This window comes from Spermophilus citellus (assembly GCF_964194105.1).
Source record: "Spermophilus citellus genome assembly, chromosome: 1".
Classification (NCBI taxonomy): domain Eukaryota; kingdom Metazoa; phylum Chordata; class Mammalia; order Rodentia; family Sciuridae; genus Spermophilus; species Spermophilus citellus.
Genome location: NC_138182.1, coordinates 713,340 through 726,624, shown reverse-complemented (window position 1 = coordinate 726,624; position 13,285 = coordinate 713,340). Strand labels below are relative to the sequence as shown.

General features: G+C 63.2%; 1 protein-coding gene across 1 annotated transcript; it reads right to left on the bottom strand.

Moving 5' to 3' along the window:
• Positions 1–935: 935 nt before the first annotated feature.
• Positions 936–12,903, bottom strand: LOC308652565 (uncharacterized protein). Its single transcript, XM_081300490.1, has 2 exons — positions 10,852–12,903; positions 936–7,917 (listed from the first exon to the last, which is right to left on the bottom strand). Exon 2 carries the CDS (start codon positions 7,878–7,880, stop codon positions 3,126–3,128), a length of 4,755 nt encoding a protein of 1,584 aa, XP_081156616.1. The 5' UTR covers positions 7,881–7,917; positions 10,852–12,903; the 3' UTR covers positions 936–3,125.
• Between the last annotated feature and the right edge of the window lie 382 nt (positions 12,904–13,285).

Sequence of the window (13,285 nt, the reverse complement as noted above, 5' to 3'; positions counted from 1 at the left end):
CCCCAGCCACCTCCCTGTTCAGCGCCTCTCGGAGAGCGCCCTCGGCAGCAGGCCTGACCAAAGGTCATCTGCTTAACGCCCTTAGGAGCTGGGGGAGGGGCACGATCTCAGGCACCTTCTACCTTGTGCAGGCAAAAGGAGAGATGGCGACATTGCGCAGGATCACACTTACTTCCGGCCCCCAAAGTCATCCTGGCTGTTCAGGACCCTCCACCTCTGGCCACTCTACCCAGAGGTGACCACTTGGCTCTGCTGATCAACACAACCAGAGAGCCTTTCTGTCTCTCCCTGGCCTTGCTGGATTCCACTCGCATCAGCAAAGGACCCGAGCCTCCAGCAGAATCCAGACCTTGGCTCTCCTGAAGCGCTGCGTCCTGCTGGTGTCCGGCCTCTGCAGCCGGAAGCCACCCGTTTCTTCTCCTGACCCGGCAGCACACCCTGCTGTCCTCCCTCTGTGCCCTGGTTTTGTGTGTGTCCTGAATGTCAAGTGTGCGGCTGCTGGTGCAGTGAGCCTGTGGCTTTCCTGTCATTGGCTTTACTGGTGCTTTCTCGGGTCTTTGTTTCTCCAACAGATTTGAACATTCTCTGTGCTGCAGTCACGGGTGAGCTGAGCACCCTCTGTTTCAAGCTGGACTTGGACAGGCTGGGGTGGCTCGGTGGGGCCTGAAGCAGCTGTCCACAGCTGTCCAGCTGTCCCTCCACACCAGCAGGGTGCTGCCTGTGGCCTGTGCTGGTCAGGAAAGATGCCTGCACGCTGCCCATCATGGGCACAGAGCTGCCCGGTGACCTGGGGGAGCACACACTAAGAAGATCTGCACCCCTGCTGGGGCGTCCTGGGCCAGAGCCCTGCTGACCTCTGCCCTTCCTGCACCTCTGGTGGGCTCGCCCTTGCTCCCTGGCTGCTGCCTGGTACAGCCCTTCACAGACACAAGGAAGAGATTTGTAACATCCTTTATTTTTTCAGCCTGGGGATTGAACACAGAGCCTGCATGCTGCAAGAGCCCTCTGCCATTGAACACATCCCCAATCCAGCTATTTTCTTTCTTAAAAATTATTTCTAGCTGAATGAAGTTAGTAAAAACTTAAAGGATATAATAAAACACATTTAGTTATTTTTTTCTGACTAACCCATTTTAGAATTGTTTATCTACAAAGAAGGATACCAAGAAGGAAATTAATAAATATTGTGGATGGACACATAATTAAAAGATCATAGCTGAAATGGCAAAGAACCGTGTAAAATTCTAACCATGTCTGACCTCACAGGGGGCTTGCAGAAGGGCAGTGCTGACACCTGGGTCTTTCAACACCTGGGGCAGACGTGAAGAGCTGCTCAGGGTTAGGTAGGTCCCCGGGAGCCCTGCCCTCTTCCCCTGGGCTCAGGATGGTTTGCACCCCACCCTTCCACACCAGTGGTCTCAGCCCTCTCCAGGGAGGAGTCCCTTCCCCACTCAGAGCTGTAGCCAGCAGTCCACTGTTGCTGGGCTCTCCCCCTGGCCTCCCTGGGACAGGCTAAGGGGTGCCGCTGGCCTCCGGCAGCCTGTGTGAAGGGCCAGTGACCACCTGCCGGCTGGGCGCCCAGCCCTGCATTCCCCAGGACTTTCTGGTCTGTTTAAAAATAGCGAGGTGCTGCTGCTGCGTATTTTTAGAGGGAACACTGGTGAATGTAGTATTTTTATCTCACTTCTGTCCTCACATTCTTTGGCAAAGGTTCCCCTTAACCCTTCTGAACAAAGGATAAATAAAGAAATAAGATAGATGAAGTGTTTGCTCAAGTATGATGGGTGTGGCCCTGCCCGGGTGCCTTGGGGCGGAGTGACTCCTGACTCCAGGCGGCTCTCAGCTCCACTCCAACAGCTCCCCAAGGCTGGCTGTGGCCTCCACGGGCAGCACCCTGCACCCCTGCTTCCTGGGCCCCGGGGCCGGGAAGCTCCCAGAAGCCACCCCAACCCTGGTGCAGCTCCCCAGGGGACAGCACACCCCACGGCCCCACGCGCAGCCTCCATGGGTGAGAGAAATGCAAGGCCCAGGAGAGTCTCAGGACCCCGGAGGTCCTGCCAGCTTCAAGTAGCACCTGCCTCTCACTGAATGATGTTCAGATCAGAAAATAAGAGAGATCACCAGGAGCATCCGGAGCCCTCTCCAGGGCCAGAGTGGGCTTTAGGACATTGCTCAGTTGCAAAGGAACTGAAACCAAGAAGCTTCAAAAAGCAGAAATTAATTTTCCACAGAGAAACTGGAGCCCAGGGCAGCAGGGCAGCTGCCGCTTCAGCACCTCTGGGAGCCCATGCTCAGCAGGTCCAGGCAGCACACGGCCTCTGGGTGGCCTGGGGCCTGTGTGCCGTGTCCCATGGGAGACACCGATGGAGCAGCTCAGAAGAACCTGCAGAGGGCACCAGTGACCGGAGGCAGGGTTGTGGCAGGTGGCCTCCTTCCTCCCCACCCTTCCTCACATCAGCAGATGCTCCACCCTGAGGGCCCTGGGCCTGAGTGCACTCTGCAGAGGCAGGAGGTGGATGGCCACTGGCCTGGCCCAGCAGGGCAGCAGGACAGCAGGGCAGCAGGCCATGGACAGCCTGTGGTGGCTCCTCAGGGCTGGCTTCCCAGGCACTTCCCAGGCCTGTGGGTCTGTCGTGGGAGCAGGCTCCAGCAGAGCCCCTAGTGTCCTGCCGTCCTACTGGCCTCCTGGCCTCCCCACAGCTGGTGTGGGCCCGGGCCCCGCAGTGGGGAAGTGCTGCCTTTCTTCTCACACGCCTGGCTCAGGTCACCAGCCACTGCTCTGTTTTTGGGTGCTTGGCAGAGACACGGGAGGGGAGCAGAGGGCGCCCAGAGTACGGTGAGAGGGCAGGGAAGGCCGCCCGCCAGGTCAGGGGGAGTGCTGGCACATTCCCAGTGACAGTGACATAAACACAAGGGCAACAGCTGGCACCTTGCTCTTCTGAAAAGGAGCCTCAGAGCCCAGGGAAGCAGAGCCCACACTCAGAGCCCACCCTCCTCTCCCAAGATCAGGGGCCTGGGCAGGAGGGGGCAGGGTGGACAGTCTGTGGGGGAGGCGCACAGCACGTCACAGGCAGGAAGCACACCTCAGCCCCATGCCGGGGGCTCGTGGTGGCTCGTGGCCAGGCTCACTGTGGGGCTTCGAAGGTATCACTAGCCCTGAACAAGGTGGGCCTGAAGGACAGATCGAAGGCCGTCTGGTTGCTGAAGCTCTGGGCTTTATATTTTGCCAGGTGCCCTGACCTCCTGTGATGCTCGCCCTCTGACAGGCCTCTCTCGGCCCCGGGTGTGTTTGGGAGCCCCGTCTGGGCTGGGAGTTGGGGGACTGGGCAGCCCCCAGCATCAGGTGTGGGCTGGGCAGAGCTGCCTGCGGGCTCTGGGCGAGAGGCTGCCGCACTCCTCCCGGCCAGGGGCCTGCTTCCTGGGGTGGGTCGCGGGGCCCTGGGGCTCCCCTGGCCACTGACCCTGTGCGTAGGCCTCTGGGGTTCCCCACCTGCCCCTGCGGCACGTGCTCTGTCAGCTGAGCCGTCAGGCTGCCCCCAGGCCTGGGACACCATCCCCCTGACCCTTCCCTGTGTGGTCAGGCTGCAGGACCCCCCAGGCGTCCCTGAGGGAGTGGCTGGGCTCCTGTCAGCCTTGGGGCCACCTTCCTGAGCCAGATTCCTCACCTGCTGCACTGAGGGGCCCAGTGGGTGCTCCTGGCCCCTGGCCCTGGGCTGGCAGGGCTTCTCCATGGCTGCTGCCCTCCGTCCTCCTGCCCGGTCCTGAGGAGCCTGTGCCCGGGACTCTGCTGCACACAGCCCAGCCTTCTCGCCCCCTGGTGCTGCCCCTCTCTTTCCAGAACCGTCTGGCTCTTGAGTCTGGTGTGGCCTCCCGTGCCCTGTGACACCCTCCTCTGGCTTCCCCACACGTCCCTGTGTGGGCCCCAAGCTCTCTGCCTTGCCGGGGGCTCTCTCATGGGCAGGCTTGGCTTCCTGCTCTGGAGCTGGCCCCGAGAGGCACGAAGGGGCAGATGCCACACCAGCGAGAGTGTGTGCTGCCGGTGGGAGGCCCCCTCTGTCCCGGGCCTGCTGGGCCAGGGACCCTGCCGGGCTCCCGCATGGTGCGTCCCTGGGCTGGGGACCCCCTCTGGTGGCTCTGCCGGCTCGGCTCCTGGTGCCCACTGCTGCAGTGTCCTGTGAAGCACAGAGCAGGGCCTCTGCAGGCGCGGGGCAAGCGCCCAAGGCCTCCTCGGGCCCAGCAGGCACGGGCACCCCTGTTGGGGGCTGCTGCCCAGCCCTCTCCTCCCAGACGCCCCCCTCTGCAGTTCGGCTCTTGTGCTCGGAGGACTCGCCGGGTGTCAAGAAACGGTGCCGGCCAGGTTCTGGGGGCCAAGTCTCTCCCAGGAGCCCATTTCCTGTGGCAGCACAATGGCGAGCCGACTGCACTCTGTGTTCCTCTGCACCCTTCCACTCTGCCCCAGGACCGTCCTCGGGGTCCCTGACGCCCCCCAACAGTGCTGTCCTCTTCTCAGGGTCCTGGGCACTCCCCGGTGGTGGTGGCGTCTTCCTGTCCTCGGGGTCCCTGGAGATCCCTGTAGGTGTCTTCCTGTCCTCGGGGTCCCTGGAGATCCCTGTAGGTGTCTTCCTGTCCTCGGGGTCCCTGGAGATCCCTGTAGGTGTCTTCCTGTCCTCGGGGTCCCTGGAGATCCCTGTAGGTGTCTTCCTGTCCTCGGGGTCCCTGGAGCTCCACTTAGGTGTCTTCCTGTCCTCGGGGTCCCTGGAGATCCCTGTAGGTGTCTTCCTGTCCTCGGGGTCCCTGGAGCTCCCTGTAGGTGTCTTCCTGTCCTCGGGGTCCCTGGAGATCCCTGTAGGTGCTCTCCTGTCCTCGGGGTCCCTGGAGATCCCTGTAGGTGTCTTCCTGTCCTCGGGGTCCCTGGAGCTCCCTGTAGGTGTCTTCCTGTCCTCGGGGTCCCTGGAGATCCCTGTAGGTGCTCTCCTGTCCTCGGGGTCCCTGGAGATCCCTGTAGGTGCTCTCCTGTCCTCGGGGTCCCTGGAGCTCCCTGTAGGTGTCTTCCTGTCCTCGGGGTCCCTGGAGATCCCCGTAGGTGCTCTCCTGTCCTCGGGGTCCCTGGAGATCCCTGTAGGTGCTCTTCTGTCCTCGGGGTCCCTGGAGCTCCCTGTAGGTGCTCTCCTGTCCTCGGGGTCCCTGGAGATCCCTGTAGGTGCTCTCCTGTCCTCGGGGTCCCTGGAGATCCCTGTAGGTGCTCTTCTGTCCTCGGGGTCCCTGGAGATCCCTGTAGGTGCTCTTCTGTCCTCGGGGTCCCTGGAGATCCCTGTAGGTGCTCTTCTGTCCTCGGGGTCCCTGGAGATCCCTGTAGGTGCTCTTCTGTCCTCGGGGTCCCTGGAGCTCTCCGTAGGTGCTCTTCTGTCCTCGGGGTCCCTGGAGATCCCTATAGGTGTCTTCCTGTCCTCGGGGTCCCTGGAGATCCCTGTAGGTGCTCTCCTGTCCTTGGGGTCCCTGGAGATCCCTGTAGGTGTCTTCCTGTCCTCGGGGTCCCTGGAGATCCCTGTAGGTGTCTTCCTGTCCTCGGGGTCCCTGGAGATCCCTGTAGGTGTCTTCCTGTCCTCGGGGTCCCTGGAGATCCCTGCAGGTGCCCTCCTGTCCTCGGGGACCCAGGCGTCCCCTGGTGGTGCCTTCCTGTCCCCTGTAGAACTTGGGACCTTCCCTCCAGGTGCTGTGGCCCTGCAGGCTCTGCCACTGGGCTTGGGTGGCTCATCTAGCAGGGCCAGGCTCTTCCTGCCCCAATCATTGCGGGCATCTTCCTGGGAAATCCCCGGGGGCAGGGCTGCCTCTGCCTCGGGACCTTTGCTGTCTTCCTGCCCACACAGGACTCTCCTGTCACTCATGGTGGGACTCTCAGGTCCTCTGAAATCCTGGGCAGGGGCTGCCCTGGCGCCTCCCTCCCTGGAACCCAGTCCCTGCTGGCTGCCAGAGGTAGAGCAGGTGCTGTGTCCTGGAGGGCTTTTCCATGCGCATGTGGAAGAGCCTGGTGGGGTGCCGTGGTCAGGGTGGTTAGGTGGGGGGAGACGCTGGCAGCTGAGCTCAGGAGCACCCTGTCCTGAAGCAGTCCTGGGGGTCCTGCCCTCACTGGTGCTCACAGGGCTGTGGGTGCCCCCCTTCCCAGCAGGGGTACCTTGTGGAGAGTTGGCCGTCAGGACCGTCAGGAGCGGCTGTTGGTCCCCAGGACCCACGGGGGCAGTGACCCTCGGGGATTCTGGGGGTCCTTGCTTGGAGGTCCTGCCGGAGGGGCTCAGCCCCCCTGCGGCCAGGCCAGCCTCCCTGTCCTCAGTGGCAGGGGGAAGCACTGCCCCTGCATTGGCCCGGGCAGTGTGCCCTCCTGAAGCTGGGGGCCGCCTGTCCCCGCCCGGCCACGTGCTTTGCAGAGGCCCTGGAGGGGCTGGCATTTCGTGGACAACTGGAAGCCGCACGGTGAGGGGTGAAGACTCCAGGGCAGGCTGTGCTCGCCGTGCAGCCTGGACTCTGGGAGCGGCCAGCGGGGGGATCTGAGCTGCTGGCCCCTGCTCTGGGAGGTGCCTCTGGGTGGCGAAGAGGGGCTCTCTGTCTGAGGCTGGGAGCGAGCTTTCTGCTTCGTCCTCAGAACTGCACACCGTCATGGTGACATCAGGGACCTCCCCTGCGCCCTCCTCTTTTAGCCCCCAGGGGTGGCCCGCTGGCCCCTCTGCTGTCAGCCCCATTGTCTTGTCCCCTTCAGCTGGCCCAACCCCCCTGGGGCTGGCTGGTCTGAATGGGGGTGACAGGGGCATGTGGTCAGGCAGGGCTTCCTGGGAGGCCCAGGCAGAGTCCTGCTGGGGGATGCCCTCGGTGGGGTTCAGAGCCAGGTGGCTGTCCCTGGGAGCGGCCACCTGGGTCATGGAGGACTTTGAGGGCTTTGGTTGTCCTCTGGGCTCCTTGCTCAAGATCCCTATTCCTGGCATTTTGCCCCTGCTGGGGTCTGTGCCCTCTGGGTCCGAGGACATGCTGATGTCTCTCCTGGGCCAACGCCTGGACTCCAAGTGACTGACTTTTGCGCAGTGAGACAGCCAGCTCCGGGGGCTGCAGACCACCGTGGCTATGCTGAGGGCTGGCAGGGGCTCGGCCGTGCAGGCCAGAAAGCGGGCAGGGGGTGTCCTGGTACAGCTGATGGCCATGGTGGTGGTGTGGAGCACCCGCAGCTCCGGCCTGTGCGTCTTCTTCTGCAGGCCCCTCCGCCCCTCCCTGTGGAGGGGCAGCAGGCTGGCCTCTGAGCGGAGGCAGCTGCTCTGCTCAAACCTCTCTCGCAGCCGGCCCAGGATGGTGCTCCTGCCCGCCGTCCTTGGCAGGAGGCCCCGGGCGGCCCCAGGCTGCCGGCCAGGGGGCTCCGCTCCTGCCTCCTTCTCCTTCTTCTCCTTCTCCTCCGCAGCCAGGAACTTCCTCAGGATGCTCTTCACTGTGCCCTTCCCACCAGGGGGGCCCCAGCGGGGCTTCTCCCCAGCCAGGAGCCTCTGGCCCGGGCAGCTGGCCCCCGCCTGGGTCTTCTCCAGCAGTTTGTTGATGGTAGCACTCACAAGGCTCCTGCCGGGACCCTGCTTGTCCCTGGAGATGAGCCTGCCCACCTCCCTGGTCCTCTTGAGGTGGTGCTCCCGGCCTGTGCCCATGAACTTGGCCTGTAGGAGCTGGAAGCGTGTGGGCCTCCGGCCGGCCTCCTGAGACGGAGGCGAGCAACCCCCCGCGTGCCCTGGGTCCGCTGCCCCCGGGGGCCCGCCTGTGCGGTCTGTGACGTATGTCAGGAGGCTGCCAAGGAGGGCGCGGGCCCCCTCGTCGCATGTGCGGCTGATCTTCCTCCTCAGGACGTGTACATCCATGGACGTGTGGCCACCGCCGCTCCTGCTGCGCTCGGGCCTGCGGGGAGAAAACTGGTGGTGACCCATCTTATCAGCACTGTCCAGCTTATCTGGAGGACACTGACGGGGAGGCCCACACCCCGAGGGCCTGGCCCAGCAGGAAGAGCTCGGGGTGGGCCGAGGCCGTCCCTGCGTCCTCTCCCGTGGCTTTTCTTGGCCACGGTCTCCTGTTAATAGCACTGACTTCTAAGTCTCCTGCTCTGAGGGCTGTGGGAATTCCACACTCATCAACTGCTCCAACACAGTTTGGAAAAGCCACTTTGCATATGTAAGGCACTTTTAAATAAAAAAGGTTATATTTTGCTTTTATAAATAGGCCAAAAAAATCAAGTATGAAAATTTATGTTATCTGTGCGCACATCTAGCTTTAAATAGGAGAGGCGACACCGATGCCGTGTGACTCCTACGTGATCCTGAGTTGCAAGTGTGGAGGACCCGATGGCAGTTATAGCCCCGAGCCTCGGTGCGAGAGAGGCCCTGATGGGTGCCCCCACGGGCTCCTGGTAGAATGAGTTGCTGTGGTGGACATGTGTGCCCCAGAGTGGTCACAGTGTGGCGGTCAGAGGGCTCCCAGAGAAGCCCCCAGGCTGGAGGGGCCTGCAGGTGAGCTTTGGCACCCACCGCCCCACGCCCAGCTGGATGCAGAGCTGGCTCTTCACAACTCCGAGGCAGCCCCGGAAAGGCAGGTCCAGGGCGTAGGCCCTGCAGCCACTCCTGCTGGCTGTGCATTCTCGGGAGACGACCAGAGGCCAGAACAAGGGTTCCAGTCCTGCATGAGGGTCTCCACGGCACCACCCCAATATTAAAGAGCCGAGACGGCCCTGGTGCTAACACGAGCGCTGCCCAGGGCCCGGCCACACTGGCTCACAGCAGTGAGCAGCAGAGACTTTGGCCCTGCTGAGACAGACTGCAGGGAAACGTGCAGACTGACAGATTTCACCTTTCTGCTGTTTGTGGAAGCCACATACAACATCCTTTTAAAAACCTGTTCCGGAGCCAGCCCTGGTGTGTTAGGGGAGCGGCCTCGTCCCCTGCTCACCTTATGGACGAGCACATGTGGCTACAGAGACATGGCCCTGAGACCACCCCGTACTGGGGCAGGATCTCAGCATGGAGCAGAGGGCCCCAGGCTGGCCAGGGCTCTGTCCTCAGGCCCCAGAGGACGCCTCCCTCCTGACCTGGAGGTGCCTTGGAAAGCACAGCCTTTCTTTTTTCTTTTGAGACAAAGACTTTGCCATGTTGCTGGCCAGGAACCGACTTAGGGTCCTCCTGCCTCAGCCTCCTGAGTAGCTGGGCTGTAGGTGACGAGATCACCTCTAGCTCCTGAGTGGTGTCCAGTGCCACCAACAGGGCCAGCCCACCACAGACTGGGCCTCAGTGACCGTGAGCCAACGTGCACCTGTCTTCTACACAGCCCTCCCTCAAAGCTGTTTGTCACAGTGAGGAGACGCAGGCAGGCGACGCGAGGAGTGGAGCGGCCACAGCCACAGTGCTGCCACCAAGCCCCTGACAGAGCCTTTGCGGTGCGTTCCATCTCCCCAGGCCTCAGACGGCCGTGCGTCTGCAGGGATGCGACCTAGTGAGAGCTCCAGCCGGAATACACAGCAGCCACGTGCCGCAGCTCCGTGACCACAGCGCAGAGGTGACCGCACCCAGGGGGCAGATACACCCGGACTGGCCCTCGACTGCCCTGGTCATCATCCTGGGTGAGACAGACAGAGGAGCGCAGGCCTCGGGGTGGCTGTGGATAGCTGGTGTCCTGCTTGTGCTTTGCGGGACCTGCTGGCCATGAGCAAGCTGTCGGAGAGGCCTCTCCCCACGGGCGCTCTGTGGACACATCCCTCCCACATGGTGGGGTCCCTGGGAGGCTGCTCTGGGGACAGAGGCCACCAGCCACTCGAGGAGGCTGGCCTGGCCGGGCATCACCAGAGAGCCATCTCGGGCTCCCCTGACCCTGCTGCCCTGGGCCCCCGCCAGTCTCCCCAAGGCAGAGGACCTCAGGTCTCCGTGTTGGGCAGTGGTCTCTCAGGGTGTGCACAGCTGCTTTGGCTGAGGCCCCCATCCCATCTCTGCAGGAGACAGTGCTGTGGTCTGGGGCACCCTTGGTAGTGGGCTGGCTCGAGGGTCAGCCATGTCTCTGCGTTTCCCAGGCTACAGAGGAGACATTGCAGCCTCTAACAGGTGGCCATTTAGGCTTGGCACCTTGGGGTGGCCTCTGGCAGCTGCTCAGCTCTGTCCTTGGCTGAGAGCTGGGTTCCCACAGGCACACTCAGGCACCCGAACCCAGCTCCCCAAAGTCCTCCTCATGTTTTTCCTGCCTTGCAGAGTGGCACCTCCAGCCCCAGGCACACAGGTGGTAGATATGACCACTCTGTCCCCAGGGAACACGCCCACTTGCCTGCCCCCTCTGAGCTCTGCGGCACCAGCAGCGAGTAGTGTTCTCCCTCCAGAGAGTCAAGGGTCCTCGTGGCCCTGAGTGCACTCACCCACCAGCCTTCCCAGGGCTCTTGCCCTCCTGCACCGGGTCCTGCTGTCTGGCTGCTTCCCTCTGCCCCTTCCTTTCTTCCACAGCAGCTGTCCCTGGCAGCTGTCACAGTGAGGGAAGGCTGACTAGCCCAGCGCTCTGAGAGAGACGTGTCCTGGCCCCGGGTCTGTCCTTCACACACTGGCCACGCGCACCTTCTCCGTGGCTCTGGTTTCTCAGGACAGCCTCTGTCTCCACCCTGGGTGTGTACACAGGACCTCGCTCAGGGCGTGTCTGTGACCCCTGGGTCATGGGCCTGAGAGCCTCCCGCGGGGGAGCAGCCAGAACCAGCCCTCAGCCAAGGGCCCCAGGCTGGGCCACACGTCGTCCTGGGAGGGCCTCCAGGAGCCACAAGCCTGCGGAGGTGGGCGGGAGGCCTGGCTTCCTGGACAGCTCGGGCAGCCTCACCTGGTGGCAGGAGACCCAGGATCGAAGCCCTCAGGGAGTGTGTGGCCACACCGTTCTGGCCTGCCGGGTGGCTGGGCTATTTCAAGCGTCTTGCTGACTTCTCAGGTTGAGTCATTAGGATAACAGCCAGGCTGACAGCACACTGTGGGGACATTCTGGTGGCCTGACTCAGGGCCACGAGGCCCAGCCTCGCAGGTTGATGATGTGCCCTCCTGAGTTCCTCTCTGATGAGGCAGCTGTGCCCTCCCACCTGCGCCGCAGAAGCAGGGCTGGGCTGCACGGGGAGGCCCAGGCGCGGCGCCTCTCCCACACGCCCATCCACCGGCACCCGACTGCACCCCTCTGTGGTGAGCGCCACTTGTTTGCACTGGACTTGCTGAGTGTCCTTTGTGGCCATGGGAGTCATGTGGCTCTGAGGCTGCGTGGCCTTTGACCGAGGCCATCTAAGACAGTGGTAAAGCCATCTGGGCTCTGCCTAGCCGCCAGCCCCCAGAGAGCAGACAGGTGGCGCCCCTCGGGCTGTCAGCCCAACTCCCCCGGGGGACACAGCAGCAGGCTTCCTGGGTCAGCCCTGGGGGAGTTCCAGAAAGTTCCGATGATTTCACCATCCTCCAAGAGACGGCGGGTCAGGTGCTGTGGTGAGATTTATGGACAGGGATTCGGGGATTAGGCCAGGGCCTTGAGTTCTTTTCTGGTGAGCAGGCCATGCCTCGTGCCTGTCATGGCTACCTCACCCCAGGCCCAGAGGCAGGAGGACGGTTATTCACAGAGGCGTAAGATGCTGCTGTTGGCCGTGACCACCCCCTTAGTGAGTTGCTCATGCTTAATGACTGTTACTGGCCCAGAGTCTCTTTCCTGTGGTCTCCACTACCCTGTGCTCTGGCCACCCACACCACTGCTGGGCAGGGCTCCTTCCCCTGCAGGCCACCTCCCTGGTCTACCGGCCCAGCTCCTGCCCACACCTTCTGGTGACCAGCAGCTGATGGCCGTCCATGGACTCTTTGAGCCCAGCTCATCCCCAGGGCCTCTGTACCAGTCCCTCCGCCTCAGCACATCTGCCCCTTCAAGCCACAGCTCCCGTGTCCTCTCCTGGGTGGTCGCAGAGCCTGCGACCATGGCTGATCTCTAGCACATGACTGGGTGGCCACGGTCACCACACCAGCCACTTCCTGAGACTGCTGTGATTTCAAAGGAGTGACACTGCATCTCTCGGGGCCACTAGAGTGCAGGCTGCCAGTGGGCAGGAGCGTGTCTCCTTCTCCAGGTCACCCCAGGGCCCACACATGCCTGGCCAGAGCAGTAGATGCCTGGGGACGGGGAACAAGCCCTCCTTGGATGCCTGGCTGCAAACAGGGCCGCCCTTCCCACCCTCTGCCCTGCCTCTCCCTCGACTTCCCTGCTCCAGAGCCCTTACTGGAGCGCGAGACAGCTCGGAGGCCCACAGCTGCCCACAGGCTGCTTGCCCCGCAGTGGCCAGCAGACAGCCTGAGCCTGTTCACCACGTTCCTTAGGCACAGGGGCCAGCTGCAGCCCAGCCAGGATGGACGGAACCCACCCCTGCCGGTCGACATAAACATGGCCTACCCCGACACTCCTGATTCAGGCAGCGCGGGCTGGCGGGAGAGGGCGTCTAAAACAAGAGGACTGAGAAGCCACCCTTGGACACGCCCAGCTCCGCACACCCACCCAGGGTGCCATCAGCTTCCACCAGTCTGTGGTCCCCACCACGGACTGTCCTGCACCAGGGTCCTGGCTTCCCCTCCGGCTGTCAACGGCCATGCTGGGGCCTCTAGAGCCCTCCCCCGGGAGCAGCCGTCGGCCTCGTCCCCTCAGGTCTCAGGGGAGCTTGGGGCAGGCTCTGCATGGCCCCGGGCCTCCTCGGAGCCTCTGCACACACCTTCCACTGCAGCACACCATGGTGTCCTCAGGCCACTCAGGTACACCCTGGCTCCCATGACAGGCCACCTTGCTGCCACTGCCTGTCCCTCCCAGGACAAGCTGTGGGGTGGCTCTCTGCCCACGTGCACTCCTCTCCCCATCTGTGGGACCAAAGTTGTCCTGCCCTACTGTCTGCTCATCTGTCCCTCCGTCCCCTTGAGCCCAGCCCAGAATGTGCTGGGGGAGACAGTCCCTCTGCCTCCTCTTGAGCCCAGCCCAGGACGTGCTGGGGGGGGGGACAGGCCCTCTGCCTCCTCTTGAGCCCAGCCCAGGACGTGCTGGGGGGGACAGTCCCTCTGCCTCCTCTTGAGCCCAGCCCAGGACGTGCTGGGGGGGGGGACAGGCCCTCTGCCTCCCCTTGAGCCCAGCCCAGGACGTGCTGGGGGGGGGACAGGCCCTCTGCCTCCCCTTGAGCCCAGCCCAGGACATGCTGGGGGGGACAGTCCCTCTGCCTCCTCTTGAGCCCAGCCCAGGACGTGCTGGGGGGGGACAGTCC

Coding starts and splice junctions, on each gene's coding strand:
- LOC308652565 (XM_081300490.1), bottom strand. CDS start 7,880: ATGGATGTACACGTCCTGAGGAGGAAGATCAGCCGCACATGCGACGAG.